Source organism: Alternaria novae-zelandiae (assembly GCF_023758075.1).
Source record: "Alternaria novae-zelandiae strain BMP 2774 chromosome Unknown scaffold_27, whole genome shotgun sequence".
In the NCBI taxonomy this organism is placed as follows: Eukaryota; Fungi; Ascomycota; class Dothideomycetes; order Pleosporales; family Pleosporaceae; genus Alternaria; species Alternaria novae-zelandiae.
In genome coordinates, this window is record NW_026056987.1 from 252324 (window position 1) to 274052 (window position 21729).

Here is a 21729-nt window from a genome sequence, read left to right on the forward strand (position 1 = left end):
GGGCAGCAGACTTTATGCATGGAAAGGTGCTGCGAAGCCGTGAACGAAGAGCTTCGCAACGGCAGCCAATGTGGTGCGCCTCCAGCCAGTAAGTGTGTAATTGCTCCTTTGCTCGTCCTCCCACGCTGCATACTCGTCACAAGAAGGCTAGCCGATGCCCCGTGCGTGGACTGATGTATGAGGGGAGAATTCGTAGGGCTAGCCTAGGGGAAGGATGCCGGAAGGATGCCGAGGGCTTTGGAGCTTAGATCGTGACTAGGATGACCTCGCAGGTTGAAGCAATCAGGACGGCCGATTTGAGGTCGCGCGTTGGTATCTCGTAGAGGGAGGGACGGGGCGAGTGCGCAGCCATGCAGGGAGCTTAGCAATTCAGCAACTGGGGAAAATGCGATTTGTACGTCACAGGGAATTGTCGTATGAGAACGTGGTGGTACCAAGAGCGTAAGCCACTGAGGCTAGTATACTTCAAGTCGAGGCGGTGCACAGCAAGGCAACCACCAAGCATGGAAGCATAGAAGCTTTTTGCGCCTCAGATCTCATTTCCGCTCGCCGCGCTGCAGAGGCACGACAACTGCAGCTCGGGGTAATGGAATAATCCATAATGGCGTAGACGCGTCCCCATCGCGAGTGCGGGAGTGCCTGGCGTCACCGCGAGCGGGGTGTGCAGTGCACAGACCGCGACAGAGGCACCTGTGGACCTATCGTGATCGCAAGCGGGAGGCGGAGCAGCGAAGGATAGTGGCAAATTTTCAGAATGCGCGCAGCTGTTTGGTGTTATGGGAAGCTCTTTGCGCCCAGGCTGGGGGACTCTTACCAAAGCTTCTTGGGTGGTGTGGAGCGTGTAATCTCCATCAACTGCTGTCCTGCGCACGCCAGCCAGCTTGGCGTCGTGGCTTCGCTCATGAAAATTTTCTGAACATGAAACAATGCCCGAACGAAGGTCGAGACGCGTCCTTCGTAAATATGCTGGCGAAGGACGGATAATTCATCTTGTTCGACGGATGACGTCGGTGGGTGAGGGGTACCGACTCCGTGACGCTCGAAGACGGCGCTTACGGCTATCTCAACAATCTTCGGATAAGATCTTGGCTTCGTACGTGGCACGCTCAGCGCAGTGTCAAAGCGTATCGCACGCTGCATGCAGTCAGCAACGTGAAACGGGTTCTGGCCAGAGTTCGTGCGATGTGATGGTGCATGGAGCTACAGCTTCCCCTTAGTCGGACTGTGACCTGTCAGAGCAAGGTACCACTTGACACCGCACATGTCGATCCCGTCGTTCCCACAAACGCCCGCCTGTCGGGCCCTCTCCAGTATTGCATCATATTTATCCTGGCCCTTGACGCCGATCGTGATCGACACAAGGCCCTCTGGATGCCCTTGTCTCCCTGGTATGAAACCCAGCCTGGCGTTCGTGAAGGCCAGCAGGTCACGACTTCGCACGACGCCGAAGATCGCTTCCCACTCCCGTGCGGCCGCTTCGTGGCCAAGGTCGCCGGGCTGCAGGCGCAGTACACAGCCCTCTAGGGTAAGGTGTTCGGTCCGCTCCATGCCGGCCCTATAGCGGTCGATGTCTAAACCGCACGCATGCCATGGGGAGAAGCGAGACTGAACAGGCGTAGGATTCTTCGGACCTGGTACGTGGGAGTCGAGTTCTGGCATCATGCCGCCTGTCACCCCGTTAGCCGTATACCCTTGCAATTGGTAGGTGTCTAGCATACCCTTGATGCCCCTTGGATGGTACTGAATACACACCGAATCCGCGTAACTATGCTCAAATATAACTCTCGACAGTCCCTTCGCTTCGATGTATTCGCGTCGCTTCTTCGCGTCCTCGGTCTGCATGATGATCATGTAGCCGCCGTCACCGCGCTTCTCGATCAGCCGTCCGGCAGTCGTCCCTGGCTTAATGGGCGAGACCACCTCGATGAAGTCGCCACCAATTGGTACTGCAGTCATGTTAGTCGCTGAAGCTAGGAAGAGACGATGAACGTACTGAGGAAGTTCTTCAACCCCCATTGCTCGACAGCTGGATCCTTGAAGACGACTTCTGTTCCTAGAACGTATGTCTGGCATCTCTGTCAGTTCTCGGGGTGCCGATCTTGATATCGTCGCCCTACAAGCTGTTGCTTCGCGCGTTCGATATCCTCCGCGACAAGTGCAATCTGGCGTAGACGCGTTGGTGCCGGGGCAAGAGCCATGTCTGCTTGGGGTTTTTCCAAAGAAGCTATCGAATGGCCTAAGATTCAGTTGAAAGAGCGAGATGATGGATTCGGGACGCGTAATGCCTCTTTGACGCTTACTCGAGCTCAGCGGCTCAGCAGCGAGTAGTTTCTTCCCCGCATCAGCAGCCGCGGCATTTCCTATTACGGAAGCTACAACGTTAGTGTACCAGGTTAGTAGAGCATCAATTGGAATTAATGGGAAGATGGATGACATTGCAGGTATCGACTGAGATACGTATCTGGAGCGGTGTCGTGACGTCGTTAGGGCGTGATGTTGCGATGTTTTATCGCGACTGCCACCTGGTCGGGCCGAAGTGCCGAAGCACCGATGCTTTCGTCTGGTCTCCAACGCGCCTTCTAACAACACAACAACAATCTTCTTTTCACTTCCGCCGCTGATGCGCATCAACATTCACAAGTAGATTCAGCTAGTTATCACGGCGAATGAACGACACGCATTGCGCTCCTTTCTTCGTACGCCTTCCGAGTACATTATCTACAATACCGGGATGGTTGGGCTCTAATGAATTGTTTGCAAGACTACACCGTAGCCTGGAAGTACACAAACCTATTAGATCGATTCCCTATTAGCGGATGCTTCTGTGAATATCTACGGACTAGGTCTGACGATGCATTATGAAATGCAGCTTCTTCGTATCCGTGGGGTTGTTTACCCGCCGACTGACAAATCTCTTGCTTTGCAGACCTTGACAAACAATTACTAGGCTTCTGGAAATACTGCCTGACCTTGACTGGGTATCTGCAAGTAAGGCACTTCGAAGGACGATCGTTTGCCAACTTTACTTTATGTCCGCAAGTACATGTCATGCCGTCTTCTTCGGGGCTATCTGTAAACGTCGAGAACAATATCTCGCAAACAACTTTGGTACTCGATCTTTACACAGCGAACTCAACACCAATCTTTCTTTATTACTCAGATTCCACTGGATAGATTTATAAGGTACTCTTGACGTGGCATGCGAGGCCCGACGTCGCTGCTTGTTCTTGTTGCTATTACATACGAACTTTACTGGCGTTTGCCGGACCAAAAGACATGTCGCAGTAAGTCATCGATCCTTGGCTTCAACTAGACTACAGGTAATGGTGAGAGACTACTAAAGGCCTTACTACCATCTACGGCCTTTGAATAGTAGAATTCTCCTATCTACCGATTACTGCGCACTTTTGACCTCTTCGTACATCTTCTCTCTGGTTCTCGGGGGTTGAAGCCTTTCGGTTATGCTTTCCTAAGCCTACATCGACGAGAGTCAAACACAGCTGACACCCAACGCAGGCTTTCACTCTGTACGGATCGGTCTTGATGAACTTATTTTTCCTTTAGTACTGCTGAACTATCGCCTTCCTGACATCGCACCTGTTGCCTTATCCGCCAACTCTGCATTAAACCTCCGGAGGTCTTACGCCTAATTATATCTGGACTAAGGAATACTCTACCCCGATCGGCCTTGAGCTATGGACAGCTTCGCTGCGTATATCGGATACTCGTTGTGTGCGCCTACTGTTGGCCATGACATATCTTGGTAGCCATCCTCTGGTTCGCGACCATCGGCATATCGCGAGCCAGTCACAACTAATCCAATACCAACAACACAACATCCTCTTCTACAAGAAACCAAGTTCGAGTCGGTAATCATACTGAATGTCTCAATCATTACAAAGTACTCGTCGAAGACCGATTGCCGATGGCTTCTTTCACTTTTGGTAGCATGTCCCGAGAACGTACTGCACACCTGGAATAGGAAGCCGCCCAGGTTCCAGCTGATCAGGAGACCCTTGTGCCACAAAGAAAGAGATCACTTCCTCACAATCACGGTCACGGCTGACCCGTTGAGTCATCCAAATTTGTCGACCCCTCCCCGACCAAGACAAGATTCAGCCCATCAAGATTATCAGTACGTCATCTGCGTCTGTTTCTGACGCGCTGAAGTCCGTTTAAGGGATATACAAACGCTTTTGAAACATCCTATACGCGCCTTTTACGCGTTTTTACGCGTTGTGAGCTTTTGTAAGCGTCTTGTCGGCTTCACCACGGGAGCCCGGGTCCGGTGCCCGAGCGCCCACCCTGCCTGTTCAAATTCGTCTTCGCGGTCACCTCCGATTATCCTCTCTTCTTACGACTCTCATTCAGCTTCGAAGCATTCGTTCATCTTCTTGTCATTCTTTATAAAGGCCGCTGTTCCCGTAGTCGTCTTCCCTTTCTTCAGCCACTCCCTCGCTTCTGTTCCGGAGACCACGAGTCAACCGTTCTGTTCTACGTTTTCTAGGTAAGTCCCTCTTTTCTTTCTGTTCTGTTCTGTTTAGCGTTCAGCGTTTGCTTTGGTGGGAGCTTCAGTGGTTTATAGCTCTACAGTGAGCTTGTCAAGATGTCGGACTCTGTCAACAACTATTTCTTCGCGATCGCGGCGGCAACACCGCTTCCTTCTATCGAGGGTCAAGACCCCATCAACAACGGCAACCTCGCGCCTCCGCTACCTTGTACTCGTTCTCAAGTCTCCGCACTTCGTTCACCTTTCACGGTTCGACCCACTGTCCTTTCCGCACCCGTTGCCAAGAAGTCGAGTACAAAGCCAAACAAGAAGCGCAAGCCTGAGTTCACCATCTTCGTCGACACCGAGGCAGCCAACGACATCCCGAGGCCCATTCAGACACCCAAGCGGTCCAAGACCAATAGCTTGCGCACTCCGCTCGGCGACAGGACCTTCTCTACTGCTTCAACGCCCTCGCCGTCTCCCCGTCTTCCCGACACCCCGTTTCGTTTCTCGCCTGCCGACCCTCTCTGGGAGAACACCGAGAACTACGAGCCCTACATTGAGACTCCTCCCACGACTCCACTTGGTCCCCCTTCCACGCCCCTCGGTCCCACCGCCTCGGTCGGCCCGCCACCTCCACTATCCGCACGCGCCCTTCGTCCTCGCCGTGATCGTGCTTCTTCCTTAGCCAACCTTCTCCCCCCGGTCAACATGCTCGCCTACAACATGCTTGGCATCCAGAACTGGAGGATCAGCTCCATCGGTATCAACCTCGCCTACCGCAAGGTCGCTAGTAGGACCCACCCGGACATGGTAGCTCCAGCTCAGAAGGAGCTCGCAACGCTGGATATGCAGCAGATCAACGCCGTCAAGGACATGTTGATGGACAAGGTAAGTCTCAATTGTACGAAAGGAATACGAGACATATACTGACCTCTATAGGACCTCCGCATCAAGTACCACCGCGACGGTCTCATCCCCTGGGTCGTCTGAGGCCCCGAGATGTTGTACCACACTGATGATACGATGACCACGATACGACTATAATGCTGGGTTTGTGTAAGAGATACTGGAAGAGAGTTGTGTACAGGGTTTTGCCGCCTGTGGCATCCCAGTGTGTTTTCCAAACGGTTGATACGATGAGTATGAGCATGATGGTAATGGTCAGTGGTTGGTGTGGTAATGGGTAGCGATTTGGTCGGCCGATGGATTATCATTCATGGCAGTGGTAATGGTCGGTAGTGGAAAAGTGCCTTGTCTTTCCTTGTTTTCTTTTCCTTGCTTTCACGACACGACACGAGGTTATGGTGCCACGCGCACTCATTCGCGCACGACGGATACATTTTCATGACGCTTAACGCGACACGATGGTTACGAATACTGGTATGCTCAATACATTACATTCATTTGGAACTTGAGCGTTGCGATGATATACAAGTGAGATCCTGGGTGACAACTTCGTGTCAGTGAGCACGTCATACACCTCCATTTTCACGTAAGCTGCCCTGGACTTAGACACGGAATACATGACACAGCATATAGCACAATAGACGCGGTACATCCCGACCGCACCAACGCCAACAAATTAAGAGCAGAGTACACTCCATTTCCTCAATTCTTCGTCTATCCTACTCCGTATATCGTCGCCGGGTCGCCCCATAAGCTTCTCATTCAACGCGACCATTGAACGAAAAGCAACTCCGTGTAATATGCTTCGCTAGTAACAACAACAAGTGGTCCGCCCCATTCGCCCTTCGGGTTGCCAAGATTCCGGCCCGTCCCACTACAGCATTCATCTCCGCGGACATCTCCGCGGCACACTCGATCGCGAAAAAAAAACTGCCCCGCAGCGTGCCGTGCTTAGCGATTCAGGGCCAATTCGTCCTACCGTCGCAACCCTTCTGCATAACGTAATTCGTGTCGATCTGCGCGTCCAACACCACAAATTCCATCAATACCCCTCCGTCCTAATCCTCACATAACTATCCGCATTACTAACATACCCCCTGAAACTCGGTCCTAGAGACCAACTCGCCAATTCCCTGACCACATCCCTCGCCGCATCGCACAGATCCACCTGGCCCGTCTCTTCATTACTACACAGCGCCTGGTCCGTCGCAAATGACCAATCGCACTGGATATTCAAACTCATATCCATGAGCCACTCCATGCGCTCCTGCATAGCCGGGATCTGGGTAACGAGTTCGCGGAAGGCGGGCCAGACGATGAAGTCGACGATGTTGATGTGCGGCATGAAGAGTTGGTTGGGGGTAGGGCGGAACCATTCGGGGATTGCGTTGTAGGTTTCTGGGCTGGGGGAGATCATCCAGCGCATTAGGTACCAGAAGAGGTACATGGAGCCGAAGCAGGAGAAGGTGTTACCTGTGGGGGGTTTGTTAGCGATGACGTGTTTTTTTGGGGGGGAGGGGCTCGGTGAGATGTACCCTTCATGTATACGCCGTGCACCATGCCGACTGCCCATTTGGTGAGTATGCCGGAGTTGTTGTATACGTCTTCGTCCCAGAGTGCGGCGATGTTGGGGTGGGTTTCGATGATTTGGTCGGCGGGTATGCCCATGTTCATGAGTGTTGTTGCTTGTTCGTAGATACCAGGGAATGCGCGTTTTAATGACCCGGGGTCAGGTATTGTGTTAATGGGTAACATGGACCATGTGGGTAGAAACAGGTTGGTGATTTGCGTCTCTTGAATGTCGCCTGGATAGTGGTTACTTCGGATGCTACTGGAGAATGGCATGTTGCCGAAGAGGTTGCGGAGGTTGAGATTTGGGTGTATCCTGATGGTGTTCACGATCGGTTGTCGACCAGTGAGATGCGTAGGGTATGCCGAGCGTATCGTGTTTTGTCTGTGTGGTGAGGGCCGTTGGCTCCGAGATGGTTTCGATGATGGTGCGGCGTTCCCGACTCCGTCGAAGCTCGTTCCTTGCTGCAAAAGTCGTGGGTCAATCTGGCTTTCCTGAAGCCTATCTTCCTCTTCACTCTCTTCCCCAGCCTCGTCCCTTGTTAGGAGATAGTCCTCTCGATCAAACAGCGGAACTAGGAAGGGATGATCGTTCGCTCCATCTGCCGTTGCTGCTTGTTTTCCCTTACCCGACGCAAATGTTGATGAAGGTGCTGACGGTGACCAGCCTCTGTTCTGGCTGGTGGGTGATGCCATGGAGATATTGGAGCCTTTTCGAAACTGTGAGGCGCCTTTACTCGTGTCAAATGCCGATTCGTGGCTCATACCGCTTCCAGAGGTGTCCGTGGACTCCTGAGCCAGTAAGCTGAACCAGAGTTATAAACTTGTTGTAGCCAGAGGAAGCTGTCGAGTGATGCATACCTGGGGGGTTGGCCGGATACCGCCGGGGATACTGTCATTGGGAGGGTCTTTGCGACCTCTTCAGGTGCTTCACCGAGCCTTAATCGAGCGAGGACAGCGGCGGCCTGGTCGTCGGTCCCGGAGCGTAGCGAGGTAACAATGCGCTTCAGGTCATCCAGCTCGCCAGTCATGCTGTCTCTCTTCATAATCTTCATCCGCTCGGCTCGCGAGACACCTTCGGCGACGTCGTATTGACATGATAGGTCGTTCTCCTTGCATCGATTGCATCGGGGTCTGGTGCCGTCACACTGCGAATAAGCAATCAGCACAGTCCGCGGGGCCAATGAAAGCTGCAAAAGGCCTACGTACAGGTAGTGTCACATGATGTGAGTACCTATAGAAGAGCGCAAATCAGGGATGCATGGGCCTTGAGTACTTGGAAGTATCCTTCAGTGCCTCGCAGGGCTGTAGCATGGCATAGTGCCTGATAGCTGAGCGAAATACCTTGGGATGGTCCAGGGCATTGCTATTGCGTGTAACTCGGTCCTACGTACCTTGGCCTTCCCATTTCGGCACTGCACGCACGCCACGGCAACAGCCTGTCGCTTCTTCCGCCGGTCTGAGGCTGCGCGTCGCTGCCCCGGCTCATCTGAGGCTGGTGCAATGCTTTGCCATCGCTCCGAGTGATCCATACCGTGAATGTCGATGTAGTGGGCGAGATCCCCGGTGCTCAGAAATGCCAAAGTCGCTTGTGGAGCCGGTGGAGCCTAGGCAACGTCGGATGCGTGAGCGTGTTCAGCAGGCCGTGTTGTTGGGCTCGCCTCGCGCTCTGGAGTTGCGCTTCGCCAACCTGTACACATCTGCAGCGGTTCGCCACTTCCTGTTGCACAGATAAACCGGTCGGGGACGCCACGGGTTCCTCGCCTTGGAATATTAGAACAGATCGCATTTGCGACCAAGATCGAATTTGATCGAAAGCTCGGTACAAAAGGCCGACAGCAAGCTTCGTCCGGGAATGCTCTCCTGACCAATGAGACGCTATGGCGCACCATCTCACGTGCTGTAGAGATCGGTCCAGAATAAGGCATCGGAATCTGTTACTATGAAAAAGAGGCGAAGGAGAAAAGTGCATGAGGGTGGAAACCGAGGCTACGTTCCAGACGGATAGATTGGCTAGCTTCGGCGGCACACGTGCGGCGGTTCGGGTCCAGATGTATTTGCTCGCTAGCATTCAACGGGGTTCCAGGCTCCCTAACCCTTCGAGAGCCTCAAACGACCGTCTGAGGTGTGGGTGAAGACTGGTCATGATTGGACGGCGTGTAGTAACAGGTGTGGTGGAGTGGAGGTGGCGGTGCGTGTCGTGCTGACTGCTAGGCTGGTCCATTGCAACCGAGAAATATCTCGCATCGAAGTGTGACGTCGTGCCATCCACAGCGTCTCCCAAACAACCTTCTCTTGACCTTAGTAGGCATACCATGCATATACGCCAACGGGCGCGGCAGTCAGGTCGGTAGAGCAGCGTCGCCACCGGTCCTGCCTGGTGGGCTCTCCATGTCGCCGACCGTACATTGAGAAGAAAGGCAAAATCGCAATGCGCCTCGGAAGAGCTGGCGGACGAGGTTCAAATACAACATGCGTGATTGACGTCACTGGGCAGACTGAACTCCAGGATTGCTTTGAGGTGCCACGATGGCAAATCCGGAGCCTAGACCACATCGCGTTGCAAAAAATGTCCGACGGATGCTACTGGCTACATGCATCGGCAAGTTGGGTGGAATCGACATGCGTTGGTTGTCGTGGTATTGCACGAAGATCGCAACACCATCAACGGGAACGGGTGCCTGTAGCACTGCGACATTCGTGCGTCCTCTTTTGCTTGCTATGTAAGGTCCGGAGTTTCAGGCCGAACCGCCTCATTTTTTCGAGTCCGCAGTCAGCACTCGGAATATAGAACGACTGATATGGTATGTGCACGGCTTTGCTAACTATATGTCGACAAACTTTACCTCTTTCAACTGCCGTTGCATTGGAGAATCATATCTGATGAGAGCAAAATCCGAAAACTTCAACACGTGATTCTCGTAACGAGTTGCCCCAGCCACGGCTTCAAAAACGGAAAAGTGTGAGAATGCGAGCCACGATCTGTACTGCCAGTCTTGCCGATTCGCCAACGGAGTGCACATGCCGAAACACCTTCACGAAAAGGGTACGAGCCAGACCTCCTAGGGCCATGGAATTCGCAAATCGCATACCCACACCAAGATAGCCTCATCTTGGATCCACCTCGGTTCGCCCTCCGCCGAAATCTCGGCCTCCGGCGCCGCCCGCCAATCTGTCGCCAGCGACAGCTGCATATGAAGTCTAGGTACTATTTAGCTGTGCCTCAACATCAACTAGGGAGCATGCTTCCTGGTCAGGATGGGCAGGGTCCATCTGCGGGGTCTAGGCAGTGAACTTCGTAACGAACTTCGTACGCGAGAATAAGTGTTCAAAAATGTGGATACACGACGAGGTGATATGTAAGATGAATTGCGATACTAGCAACGGGCGAGTACGCCTCAGAAGCTCCTGGACTCCTTGCTCGACATATAAAATCCCCCGGTATATCCGTCACTCTATGTCTCCGTGTCTAAGGTCCTCAACTGACAAAAGAAAGCGCTATGCCATGGCACATTGAAGGCAAACCCGTAATCCAGACACTCAGGGTTTCTAAACCCGACCCAATACCATATCGTTATCTGATGATGTGGTGTCCATACTCTTGCCCCGACTCGCCCTGTTCTTGCCAATCGTGTTACCAAGCGCTGGGAAGCAGTACCCAGGATGGAATACGGTAAGCACCAACACACTCATGACGATCATGGCACCTTCCAAGATGATAAAGTCCGTCTCATTGCGCATGAGCTCGCTGCCCCAGCCATCGGTGAGTTCCGGAATACGGTAGATGCATCGAATGTAGATACCCAAGAAGCCGACTATGATGGCGAAGATGAAGCATCGGAACGATGTCTTGCGGAAGAGCGTCATTGCTCCAGAAGAGAGTTGATCGCGGCGGTGGTAGGTGCGGATGGTGTACTCGACGAGAAGGGCGCCGAAGATGGACAGAACGACGACCTGGAGGACGACACCGGCCACCATGAGATTTGTTCCAAGATCCTGCAAATCCGAGCCGCTATCTGCTGTAGCAGCAATGCCACCACCGGCACCCTGGAGAACGAGCGAGAAGATGTCGCCGGTGATGAAGATGCGCGTGTACCACACTGGCGACAAGCGTGACCACGATTGTCCGAAGTTAATGACGATGTGCTTGAGCGTGACGTATATTCCAGCCGAAACGAAGGCGGGGGAGATAATCAAGCAGCAGATCTGCATCTGGAAGCCGGTCTCGTCGTAAGGGTTGTTGTACAAGAGGATGCGTCCGATGTATCCGACAAGCTCGCCCAAGCAGCCTAGACAGAGAGCAATCTGTCGGGTGTTAGATGCGTCCTGCCGAGTCGAGGAATAACTTACCATGTAGGTCCACGTCTTGTATCGAATACCCAGCCCCAGGTTGATGACCAGGCAGAGGCCGAAGAACGCCGCGAAGAAAGCATTGGCTTCGATACTGGGGTAGTAGCCGTATAGTGTACCCTCTACGGGACATTCAGGGCCAACTTCGACGCACCACTGAGGGACAGCTACTTGTTCGGGCATCGTCAAGGGTTCTTGGAAGCTGGAGGGTCGTTGCGATAGGGGTGGAATACTCCGAAAGCGATCGAGATAAGTGATCTCTGGAGAAGATGGAGGTAGATGCGGTGGTTTGTGATGATGACCTGTTAAACGACGGGTGATCCCTTACCTTATAGCCAACAGTCGGAGATACAGGTGAGATGGTGTTTCGCACCATGCACCGAATCCATACATGGCGCAAGTATAGCCCCAGCCTGAGGCAGTGCGGGCTACGCGTATCTCAACGACCCGTTTGCTAGTCCTAGAATAGCCAAGGATGCGAAATCTGACAAGCACATGCAGGATGCCTTCTCTTGCAAGCCACGTTCTAAGTCATCATTGTTTCGCGGATTGCCCCAGGATAGGTTTAGTGGCATCGCTTCGGTAGCCAAGACTTCCGAAAGTGGGTATGATTGGGTGCGTCATGTACTGTGGGCTGAGCAGATGTTGGTGATGAACTTATTTCACCGGACGTGTTTGCGTATATACGCATCTTCATCCGCATCTCCACATCATCTACGTAGGTGATGTGATGGTGTGGACCAATCGAGTATCTTGGACACGGGCTCGCGCGACACGATAGCTGCGAAGGACAACACCGAGTATGCCAAGCATACAGCAAGTAATGCGCCAGTCGCTACAGCGCGAAAGACAGAGACTGCAGTAGTAGTGGTGTATATTCGACTGTTGTTCCGCCCAGCTTTGTGGACCTCAGAGGCATACCGCCAGCGCCATGCTGACGTTTTGACGCAATCTGCGGAGGAACTTTAGGCCACCGCACCGCAGAGACACGGTGAGTTGTCAAGCCTCCAAGGAGTCCGACGAATTATGAATCGATAAGGATTATTTTTTAGCGGTATCCAGTTGGTTCCCCGTGTTTTATAGGTCTTGGCACCTCATCGTCCCGGTTACTCGGTCTTCGGTCGATGGACGGTTCCTCCTCGTTTGCTCGTTCTCGCAACCAACAAGCTTTGCACAGCCATGATACATGCGCTTGAGTAGTCGTCCTCTTACGCGCGATGAACTGTGAGCCCATTGTCTCTACCCCTTTATGCTCAGTAGCATCCAGCAGGGACAAGCGTGGGAATTCATGCTGGAGCAGCGCCGTCACCGTCAGTAACCACGACGGAAGTAGAGCGCAGTTCAGAAACCATCGCGCACGCGATACTGAAATCGAATAACCAGCTCTGAACAATATCGAACGAATGGTGATGCACTTGATGAAGGTGTTGCGATGGACCGTGGACGCGGCCTCAGCGATGGAACACGAGAAGCCGCCCGGCGCTTCGGCATCCGCATCTCCGACAATCTGGAGCAGCCGTGCGTACCTAGGTCTCCCCCAGCTCTTTTTTGCAGCGCTCGCTCACCGTCACGCGCGACACCGAAAGATCGCGATTGACACTTACGCGCACGAATGGATCAAAGGTTCCAGCATCTCAACAAAGAAGCCACGGAAAAGCACCGGTCCGGATTCAGCGTCGATGCTGCGCGAAGAGCATCCTCCAGCGAGTCGAAGTCAACGTGATGTCTGCATCATCAATTCTGTCAGCTTGAAGTCCAGCTATCCGGAGACGACTTCAGGATGGGCTTTTCATCGCGCTATCACGTCACATGTCACAATGCTTCCCTGTGCTGCATGCGAGTGACAGTCGTATCGATGGAGGGTGAAAGGGATGCGACACCTGAAGGGCATTACTGTCAAACAAATACCCTCGGATTCGCAGGCGGAAGATTGGCATACGCTAGAGAATCCGCAAGATGAATCTGCATGCCTGGCTTTCCGCCTACTCGCGTTTTCAGGGCTTTAACGGCAGTACACGGAGTGCAGCGATTGCTGCGCAGGACTGCACAGCTTTAGTTCCGGATATAAGACCTCTGGTACTACGACCACGGGATGAGCGGCACAAGCTGGACGTCGCAGCATGCACTCATTGCAATGACACCTGGTACCTGTCAGAATCTCCAATGTCGACACCGAGCAGCCCGAGCATTCGTCAGTCTAGATCTCATTTACGCACATAGTAGCAGACTGTGAAAAAGGACATTGTCTAGCTAGAACGAACAAGAGCACCCGTCGCATACTAATCACTGCAATTTTACCTTCGCATGGCGTCTGCATGGGACATGCTGTACCACATCGGCTCTCCCACACAAGTCCGACTGTCGGTACAAGGTATACCAAAGTTTCCGAGAGATCACCATCGTTTTTGCCTCAACCGCACCACGCTAACCTGTTCCTAGTTTAGGCAAGCCATCATAGAAGCATTGAGATGCACGCCACTTGTGTCTTCCATTCTTTTTCAGCCCAGCACGCGAGACAGCGTTTCGGACGGGGTTCCAATTGGCATCTGTCGCTCCTTGCATGTGCATGTGGGTTTTCTTGATCGTGCGAACACCCCATGTGAGCCAATAGCTGGCCTCGGTATCGTCAAGCTTTATACCTCCACAATGATCAAAACGATCAAACCATTCCCGCGTTGCAGCCCGCTACTCGCATGGAGACGGTCGGACCCTTGTTGCATCTGTGCAACATGGTTCTTTTGCGCGTATCGGGTGCTGGCACGCAGACGCATTCTACCCCTTCTGGAAGGGCGGTCTGTTCAAAGCCGTTGATCTTGACCCATGGTGCAAGGGTTGAGAGCTTCGAAATATTGAATACGCGTTCATATCTGATCGGAGCGATTAGAGCATAGTCGAACGGGCCAACAACGTCAGTCATTTCCATGAAAAGCATACATTCATACTTAAACTCTCGAGAGCGCTGCTTCTTCAGCCAGATATTCACTCTTTATATTTCATTCGTTACTTGTTGAGCAACATGTTGGGTCTATCTCAGGCACTCTTGTTGGCGGTGTACGCTGGAGTAGCTTGTGCAAAGACTGTCACTTATGACTTCGAGGTTGGCTACGTGACTGTGAGTACTCTACTCTACCTGTTGACACCAAATGACAACGCTAACTCACTATAGGCTGCGCCTGATGGCTTCGAGAGACAGGTTATTGGCATTAATGGAGAGTGGCCGATTCCTACCATAGAATGCGATGAAGGTGATACCGTTCAGGTGACGGTTCACAACAGCCTTCCGGATCAAACCACAGCTCTCCATTTCCACGGCATATGGCAAAAGGGAACGCAAAACTACGACGGTCCCAGTGGAGTTACTCAGTGCCCCATTCAACCTGGATCGTCATTCACCTACACCTTTATCGCGAACCCTGCTGGCACGCATTGGTACCATGCTCACGAAAAGGGCCAATATCCCGATGGTCTGCGTGGCAAGATGATTGTGCACGACAGAGCTTGGGAGGCGAGCTTGAACATCGATAAGCAGGTGTACCTTTCCATGTCAGACTGGTAAGTAAACTCAGCCTTTTCCACGCGCGCGAGCTCACAATGATTAGGTACCACCGCCCCATGCCCGAGATGATTGAGGCTTATATGAGCCCCGACAACACAAACGCCAACTTCGACTCGCCCGACTCTTTCCTCTTCAACGATGCCGCGAAGCCTTTTGACCTCAAGATCGCCAAGAACAAGAGGTACCTTCTTCGTATCGTCAACACCGCCGCTGTCGCGTGCGCTCGCTTCCACATCGCAAACTACACGCTGAGCGTAGTTGAGATTGACGGTGTCCAAACGCAGCCCCAGGAGGCAGAGACGATCATCATTTGCGCCGGCCAAAGTTACGGTGTAATCGTGCAAGGAAAGAAAGACCCCAAGGGATCCTCCAACTGGATTGCGCAGATGATGACAGACATGTTGACCAACGGCGCCCCCTCAGCAGAGGAACGAACGGTCATTGGAGAAGTAGTCTACGACGACATCTTCGGCGAGATCGACGACATCATCGACAGCATCTCCGATGAAATCGACGGCATCTTCCTCGAGCCCGAGTGGACGCCGCCCCCACAAACCATCCTCAACGACTTCACCATGAAGCCGCTTGATGGCCAGAGACTCATGGGCCCCGTCGACAACCACATCGAGTTCACCACCAACCAGACCTACTTCGAGGGCGTCGGTACCCGTACTCCTCTCAACGCCCAGCCCTGGGTTCCTCCTCAAGTGCCCACTCTTTACACCGCTTTGACAACCGGTAGCATGGACCCCGCCACCTACGGCCCCGGCATCAACCCCTGGGTCATCAAGTCCGGCGAAATCGTCCAGATCGTCATGCACAACCCGCACATGTACCCCCACCCCATGCATCTCCACGGCCACGTCTTCCAAGTCGTCGCCACGGGTCTCGGAGTCTGGAACGGCGATGAGAGCTCGCTACCACGCGTGCCCCTCAAGCGCGATGGTTTCGTCGTACCTGCCTTCGGCTACGCAGTCATCCGCTTCAAGGCTGATAACCCCGGTGTGTGGTTCTTCCATTGCCACATCGATTTCCATCTCGTTGGCGGTATGGCTGCTACTATCATCGAGTCGCCAGATCTTCTCAAGGGCTCTGTTCCTGCTGCTGGTGTTGCGCTCTGCGACGCTGGTAAGAGGAAGTCCAGCGGTAACTGCGCTGGCGAGAAGGGCGAGATCTCCGCAGCAGACGCGAGCACCAAGTGCAATAACGTGTACAACACTCGCGTTCGTGGTGCGTTGATTGAGCAGAACTAGTCTTTTCGCACTTTGCATCTTTTCCTCTTCTCTGTAGAACATTGAATACTGTACATGTCTTCATCTATTTTTAATTAGACTGTATCTTATCATGCAACTATTTTTCTTCCTACTATACTTCAATGAGACTTTCCGCAGCCACATCCGCTCTTTGCTCCGACTCTCTTCTTCCAGCTCCATGTCATTGTCGGGTCGGCTACCATTTTCTGCATTACGGCGGTATCTTTGTCGTTCCAGCCTTTGTCTAGCATGCTCATCTCCACACTTAGCCTCGCATACCGCACCGCCTCCCACTTCATCCCGAAACTACTATATGTCTCAGCAGCATGCTGGTACGCTGTTGCGAGACTAGCATCGAGACGCTCTTGTTGGTACAAACTGATGAGAAGCTCTGCCGTTGCTGGTGTGGCAGCAGAAGATTCCGTCCAGTCACTGAGAACGTCCTGCTGGATAGCCGCAATCTGCTCGAGCCTCGAATCCGATTCTGTCACCAAAGAAGCATGGGCAGTGCATGTGGAGCAAGAACACTTGAAGCCCCAGTTCTTTTCCAGCCCGCGCATGCGCCGTGCGCGCGGTAGCTCGTTGTTGATGTATGTTATTGTGATTTCCTCGCCGGGGTAGATGGGTCGGATGGCATGGACGTAGTGCGTCAGCGTCTTTTCATCGAAGAAGTACGCAGCGTTCGGACGGCAGTCATGGTTCAGCATCGCGATCTCGGGGAAGAGCGCAGATTGCGAGATGCCGTCGATGGCGACTTCAAAGTTGTTGGTCGTGATGCGGTCGTCTATCTCATCCGCATCGGGAGTGTGACCCATGAGCTCCCAGAACAAGGATTGCGTCGACTTCGGAAGCGTGTCGATACCGCGATGCAGCAGCGCAAGGCGCTCGGATTCGGGTAGGTCGTATAGATCGGGGTCTGTGATAAGAATGGGTGTGGAAGCGAAGATCTCGTCGCCTCGCTGAAGGGTCTTGTTGGCGACCAGTCCTCTTCCTTTTCCAGGGAATTCATGCTGGTAGAACGGCGGGTTCTCGTAACGGTTGATGCGCTCGAGCGTTTCCGGGCGCTTGAATGCGTCGTGTTGTAGCATGGCGTAGGCGAAGGTGCGTGCGGTGACGATGAAGATGCCTCTCCCCGATGCGAAGTCTTGTTTGCTGAAGACGCAGTAGGGCTCTGCGACTTTTTCGTTGGTGAAACATTCTGGCCAGAATGTCCAGGGGAAGTTTTCTGTTTGGGAAGCTAACGCGCGGGCGTCTTCTAGGGAGTTTGTGTGAGGCGAGGGGTCGGAGGTGTTGGACTGGAATGCTACTGATGCTGGCGAGTTGCCATACGCCAAAGGTAGGCATTTGCCGTTGTCAAGTAGGTGATTTGATGGGCAAGCATCTTGTATGAGAGGTTGTTGCGCAACAAAGCCGACTTTCTCGTTCGATAGTGCGAGCGCGCTTCCCAGCAAGCTCAGGCTAATAGCTGACTTCATGATGATAGGCTGTGCTTTGTAAGTGGATTCGGTATTCCGGGAATGTGAAGATACAGGAGCAAAAGAACAGTATGGGTTACAGTTTCGTTTTTGTATAAGAATGTCTTGAACTTTTGAGTAGAAACTTGAAACGCATCCTGATCGTGAAGCCGGAGATGAAACGATTGCGCAAAACAAGCCGCACCCAGACGCGTCGGAACCACCGTCTGGAGTTGCTACATGGATACTGTAACATACTGGGTATGAGGCTTCAGCCTTTGTTTAAACATAGCTACGCGTTGGAGATAGAATGTTAGCTTGGCTGGCGTGTACTCCCTAAGTAGTTATGGGTGTCGCGAAGCTCAAGCGACGCAGCCGGAGTGGTCTTCGTAGGAGTCGTGCTGCCCCCATGTTGGGAGTCACTAGAGTGCGCAAGATACATTTCTGTAACATTGCTTGCTTGCAACAGATGTTGCTAGGATGTCGGATTACGAGTGCGCGGGGAACGGCGGGAGGATGCACGTGAGTGAAGATGTGACGCGTTTCGAGAGTGAAACCCTGGCGCTATCGTGCCTCGGCAAAACTTACCCGCTAGCACTCTCCAGAGCTAGCGCAAGCCCCGCCACTTGAACCTTTGTCGGGAAGCATCCACGCCCACGGAGGTTCATCACTCTAATTGCAAAACGCGTCATCTTGTGCCATTAGGCTGCTAACAGCATACATTTTGAGCGGAATTCCTAGGCCTAACGCGACGAAGTTCAGCGAGCCCCTCACCATACTCACAACAGCAAAACCTTTCGGCTCTGCGGGTACCTGAAGCTGCAAGGCCCCGAGAACTCAGCCATCTATAGGAGATGATCGATTGGTATAGACGCAGGATCGTTGCATCAATGAAGTATTCCCGAAAAGCAACTTTAGAACTGGTCTAGACTTCCCTAATCCATCAAGGATCCCACTCAACAAAAGCCGCTTGGATTATCGTTGTCACTCTTTCCAAGGTGAGGTCCTCTGGTCCAAACACGACTGTCCGGTTCCACATTGGTGCTACTATGACCTTATATCCCGCACGTCTCAGGCATGCCAATGGCCAAAACAACCACTCTACTTTCTGCGCGTAATCTTCCGCGTCGGTGCGAATCACGTCTAAGGATCTGGATTCGTTGTTGTGTCCTTCCAGAGTGATCGTAATGGTCGAACGTTCTTTGAGCTGGAATAGGGACCCAAGCCTTTGCAAGTCGAGGATCTCTTCGGCAGTGTCTCGGGCGTATAGAACAGGTATGTAGATTTCGACGTTTAGGACCAAGTCAAGTGGCTTACCCACTAGAGCAGCACTCCATTCGAGCTGAGAGAGGCAAGAATCGATGGTGCTGGCATCTTCGGTAGAGAACCTCGTCGCTTCGTACCATGCTTTAGCTAGCTCTTGTTTGATTTGAGTATCCGCAGCGAAAAGTCTGAAATTTACCCCAAGGTCTCGGCGGAAGGGAGCAAGATTACCGACCTTATATTTCCGCGCCGCTAGATTCTCATACACGTCTTCGAAGAGGTATTCATACACCATATCGCGAAGCTCTCGAGGCCAGAAATCTTGCATGTGCTGGAGGATTGAACGACGATAGGCGTATCGTATCCGATCGCACTTAGCTTCATGGAAAGCGTCGATATCCGCTTTTGTGGCATGTCCTGTTGGACTGTGGTAGGCTGATGAATGAAGAGCAGTCCAAATCTTCTGAGAGCCTCTCAGTTCTGTCGTCGCGCTACGAAACGTTAACAACCATAACATCCATGGTGACACCCTGATACGCACTCATTGAGGTATGCGCAACAAGTAGGCCAAGCAGCTTCAGCGGCTTCTCCGTCTAGAATTGCACCATCTTCCTCGCCTTGGAGCTCACCGGACTCTTCTAGAAGCCCGTCGTGCTCATCTCTTAGAAGCGCAGCGTATTGGTCCTTCGAAAGCCCGCATTTCTCTTGTGGAAGCCTATCGTCTTTATCTTCTGAGTCTCCATCTTCCGAGTTCTCATCCTCTTCATCGTCTGAGCCCCCATCGTCTTCATCTTCAGAGGAACTATCTTCTTCGTCGACTGACATCTCATTGTCCTCCTCATCCGAAGGCACATGATTATCTGCTAGAAACTCATTATACTCAGCGTCTGAGACATCAGACATCTCCGTATCTGAAGAATCCGAAGAATGCGAGAACCCTACGTTGGCTCTTTTCGTTCGTTAGTCATCAAGATCTAAAAGGCTTTTACAGTAACTTACTGGTGGGTTATATTACCCGCGGTAACATAGTGATTTGTAGCAATTTCCTGCATCTTTTGGCCCTAGAGCTTGTTAGCAGGGCAAAGGTCGATGCATGAGTCAAGTTGTAGAAAGTGCGGAAAATGTGAGTTTAAGTAGTGAAACCCGCCATCCGGTATCGCTCGGAGAGCCGTATTACCGGTCTGGTTCTGCCATTCTCTTACTCGTCCTCCATACCCGTATCGTCCACTTCAGTGGTAGTAGGAAGTAGGACGTACCAATACCAGCTACGGTAGAGCAATCACGACTGAAGAATACCATGGGTTTGATGCGCCCGGGTTCTTGCGGACGTACGCCTCCGTCTACCCGCTTTCTCTACTTAGGTACTGCTGTCGCTTCCGGCACAGCGTTGTCGAGGTCCATGGACTGGACTTGGTGTCATGATGTGAGAGCCAATAAGGAAACAAGGAAGTAATTATAACTGCGTGGTATGTAGTTTCAAACTGAGCATGTGATATTTTCTGGGATGGTACGGATGGATAAGAGCTCCACTATATCCAAAGAAAAGGCCAGATGACTGTGATAAGCTAATATCAGACCCAGAAGTCTACATTGCCTTTGAGTATAATCAAACTACAGTCTTTAAACTCGTGTCTACCGCAGACATCACTCATTCTCCCTCAGCCATGCCTCCACCCAGCGGTTCCCCCGCTCCACCACTCTCTGATCATTCATGTACGGTCGAACTATCATCTTATACCCCATACCCCTCATACGCAATGCCACCGGATATAAAGATTCTGCACGATGTAAATCTTCTCTCGGATGATGACTCCTTTCAGGGAATCTCTTCACGATGATGATGATGGTTGTGCCCGGGTTGAGACATTTGAGAGAGTCCAGATCTTTGCAGATGGCCTCGCGCATTAATGGGGCTTCTAGGGGTTTTGCCTTTAGTTCGACCCGTCTGATAAGTTGGAGTGGCTCAATGCCAGCGCTCCATGGGTACTTTTCGAGAGAGCGGCGAATGAGTGCGGCATCCGTGACGATGAAGTTTGACGTCCGGAACCATGCTTCGATGAGCTCAGTTCTTATCGCAAGGTCGTGGATGTATCCTGGCTTGAGTAGGTAGCTGTAAGGATAATGCCTTCCGATGTCTTGCTCCACACAAGGCAGAGTATCGTCTTCGCTATCGGCTTCGGAGCGATTCGCTTCCAACAGGACGTACGTGCCCTGAAAGATATACCCAAAGACCATCTCACGAAGCTCCTTTGGTAAACGATCCCGTATTTTCAGGAAGAACGCACGGCGATACGGGCCTTCTTGGATCATAATGCGTTCGTCGACTTCGGATGGGAGTCGGGCGAGGATGTTCGAGAGGCTGCGGTCAGCTGCGCTGAAGGTATCGCACTCTGTGCTCGTGGCAAATTTAAATTTGCCTGTCAGCTTTGGCACATAAGCCAGGAATTCTGCACGCCCTCGGTAGTCTTCCAGCCATGCGCTTGCGCTGGGTCGTGTTAGCATGTGTCTTTACGACAAAGAGATTATGTTACATACTCCCTGAGATAGTCGTGGTACTCTTCCTCTTGAGGGTCATCGTAGCTATCAGAAGGATTGTCCTCATAGAACGAATCCGGGTTGGGTCTCGTGAGCTGTGCCATACTGTGCAGCGCACTGTCGTTGTGTAGTTGTGTTACAGGTTGATAAGTGGCGGTAAAAGACGTCTTCGTGGACATAAAAGAAATTTGAAAGGTAGAAGCGAAAAAATATTGTGGCTGTATGCTCGTTGGTCTGGTAACAATGGAATTGCGAAGCCTGTGAGTGGCTTATCGTCGTTGAACGTCATCACAGTACCAGTGGATGAAGTGGATAGCAACCAACGTATCCTCCGACCTACCCAATGGG

The 21729-nt window shown here is 52.4% G+C and overlaps 8 protein-coding genes across 8 annotated transcripts; 2 read left to right on the forward strand and 6 right to left on the reverse strand.

Annotated features, from left to right (window-relative positions):
- Nucleotides 1-1200: 1200 nt before the first annotated feature.
- J4E88_009954 (uncharacterized protein) lies at nt 1201-2198 on the reverse strand (the record flags this gene model as incomplete). Its single annotated transcript, XM_049403552.1, has 3 exons — nt 1201-1946; nt 1994-2066; nt 2118-2198. 3 exons carry the CDS (start codon nt 2196-2198, stop codon nt 1201-1203), a joined length of 900 nt encoding a protein of 299 aa, XP_049250714.1.
- Nucleotides 2199-4606: 2408 nt separating this feature from the next.
- On the forward strand, nt 4607-5485 carry J4E88_009955 (uncharacterized protein; the record flags this gene model as incomplete). The annotated part of the gene is made up of 2 exons (XM_049403553.1): nt 4607-5383; nt 5435-5485. 2 exons carry the CDS (start codon nt 4607-4609, stop codon nt 5483-5485), a joined length of 828 nt encoding a protein of 275 aa, XP_049250715.1.
- Nucleotides 5486-6443: 958 nt separating this feature from the next.
- On the reverse strand, nt 6444-8502 carry J4E88_009956 (uncharacterized protein; the record flags this gene model as incomplete). Its single annotated transcript, XM_049403554.1, has 4 exons — nt 6444-6874; nt 6937-7775; nt 7832-8118; nt 8365-8502. 4 exons carry the CDS (start codon nt 8500-8502, stop codon nt 6444-6446), a joined length of 1695 nt encoding a protein of 564 aa, XP_049250716.1.
- Nucleotides 8503-10519: 2017 nt separating this feature from the next.
- On the reverse strand, nt 10520-11503 carry J4E88_009957 (uncharacterized protein; the record flags this gene model as incomplete). Its single annotated transcript, XM_049403555.1, has 2 exons — nt 10520-11275; nt 11321-11503. 2 exons carry the CDS (start codon nt 11501-11503, stop codon nt 10520-10522), a joined length of 939 nt encoding a protein of 312 aa, XP_049250717.1.
- Nucleotides 11504-14336: 2833 nt separating this feature from the next.
- J4E88_009958 (uncharacterized protein) lies at nt 14337-16129 on the forward strand (the record flags this gene model as incomplete). The annotated part of the gene is made up of 3 exons (XM_049403556.1): nt 14337-14432; nt 14487-14872; nt 14920-16129. The coding sequence occupies 3 exons, from the start codon at nt 14337-14339 to the stop codon at nt 16127-16129; spliced, it is 1692 nt and encodes a 563-aa protein (XP_049250718.1).
- Nucleotides 16130-16248: 119 nt separating this feature from the next.
- On the reverse strand, nt 16249-17604 carry J4E88_009959 (uncharacterized protein; the record flags this gene model as incomplete). The annotated part of the gene is made up of 1 exon (XM_049403557.1): nt 16249-17604. One exon carries the CDS (start codon nt 17602-17604, stop codon nt 16249-16251), a length of 1356 nt encoding a protein of 451 aa, XP_049250719.1.
- Nucleotides 17605-18526: 922 nt separating this feature from the next.
- J4E88_009960 (uncharacterized protein) lies at nt 18527-19749 on the reverse strand (the record flags this gene model as incomplete). The annotated part of the gene is made up of 2 exons (XM_049403558.1): nt 18527-19337; nt 19388-19749. 2 exons carry the CDS (start codon nt 19747-19749, stop codon nt 18527-18529), a joined length of 1173 nt encoding a protein of 390 aa, XP_049250720.1.
- Nucleotides 19750-20490: 741 nt separating this feature from the next.
- Nucleotides 20491-21560, reverse strand: J4E88_009961 (uncharacterized protein; the record flags this gene model as incomplete). Its single annotated transcript, XM_049403559.1, has 2 exons — nt 20491-21331; nt 21382-21560. 2 exons carry the CDS (start codon nt 21558-21560, stop codon nt 20491-20493), a joined length of 1020 nt encoding a protein of 339 aa, XP_049250721.1.
- Nucleotides 21561-21729: the final 169 nt, after the last annotated feature.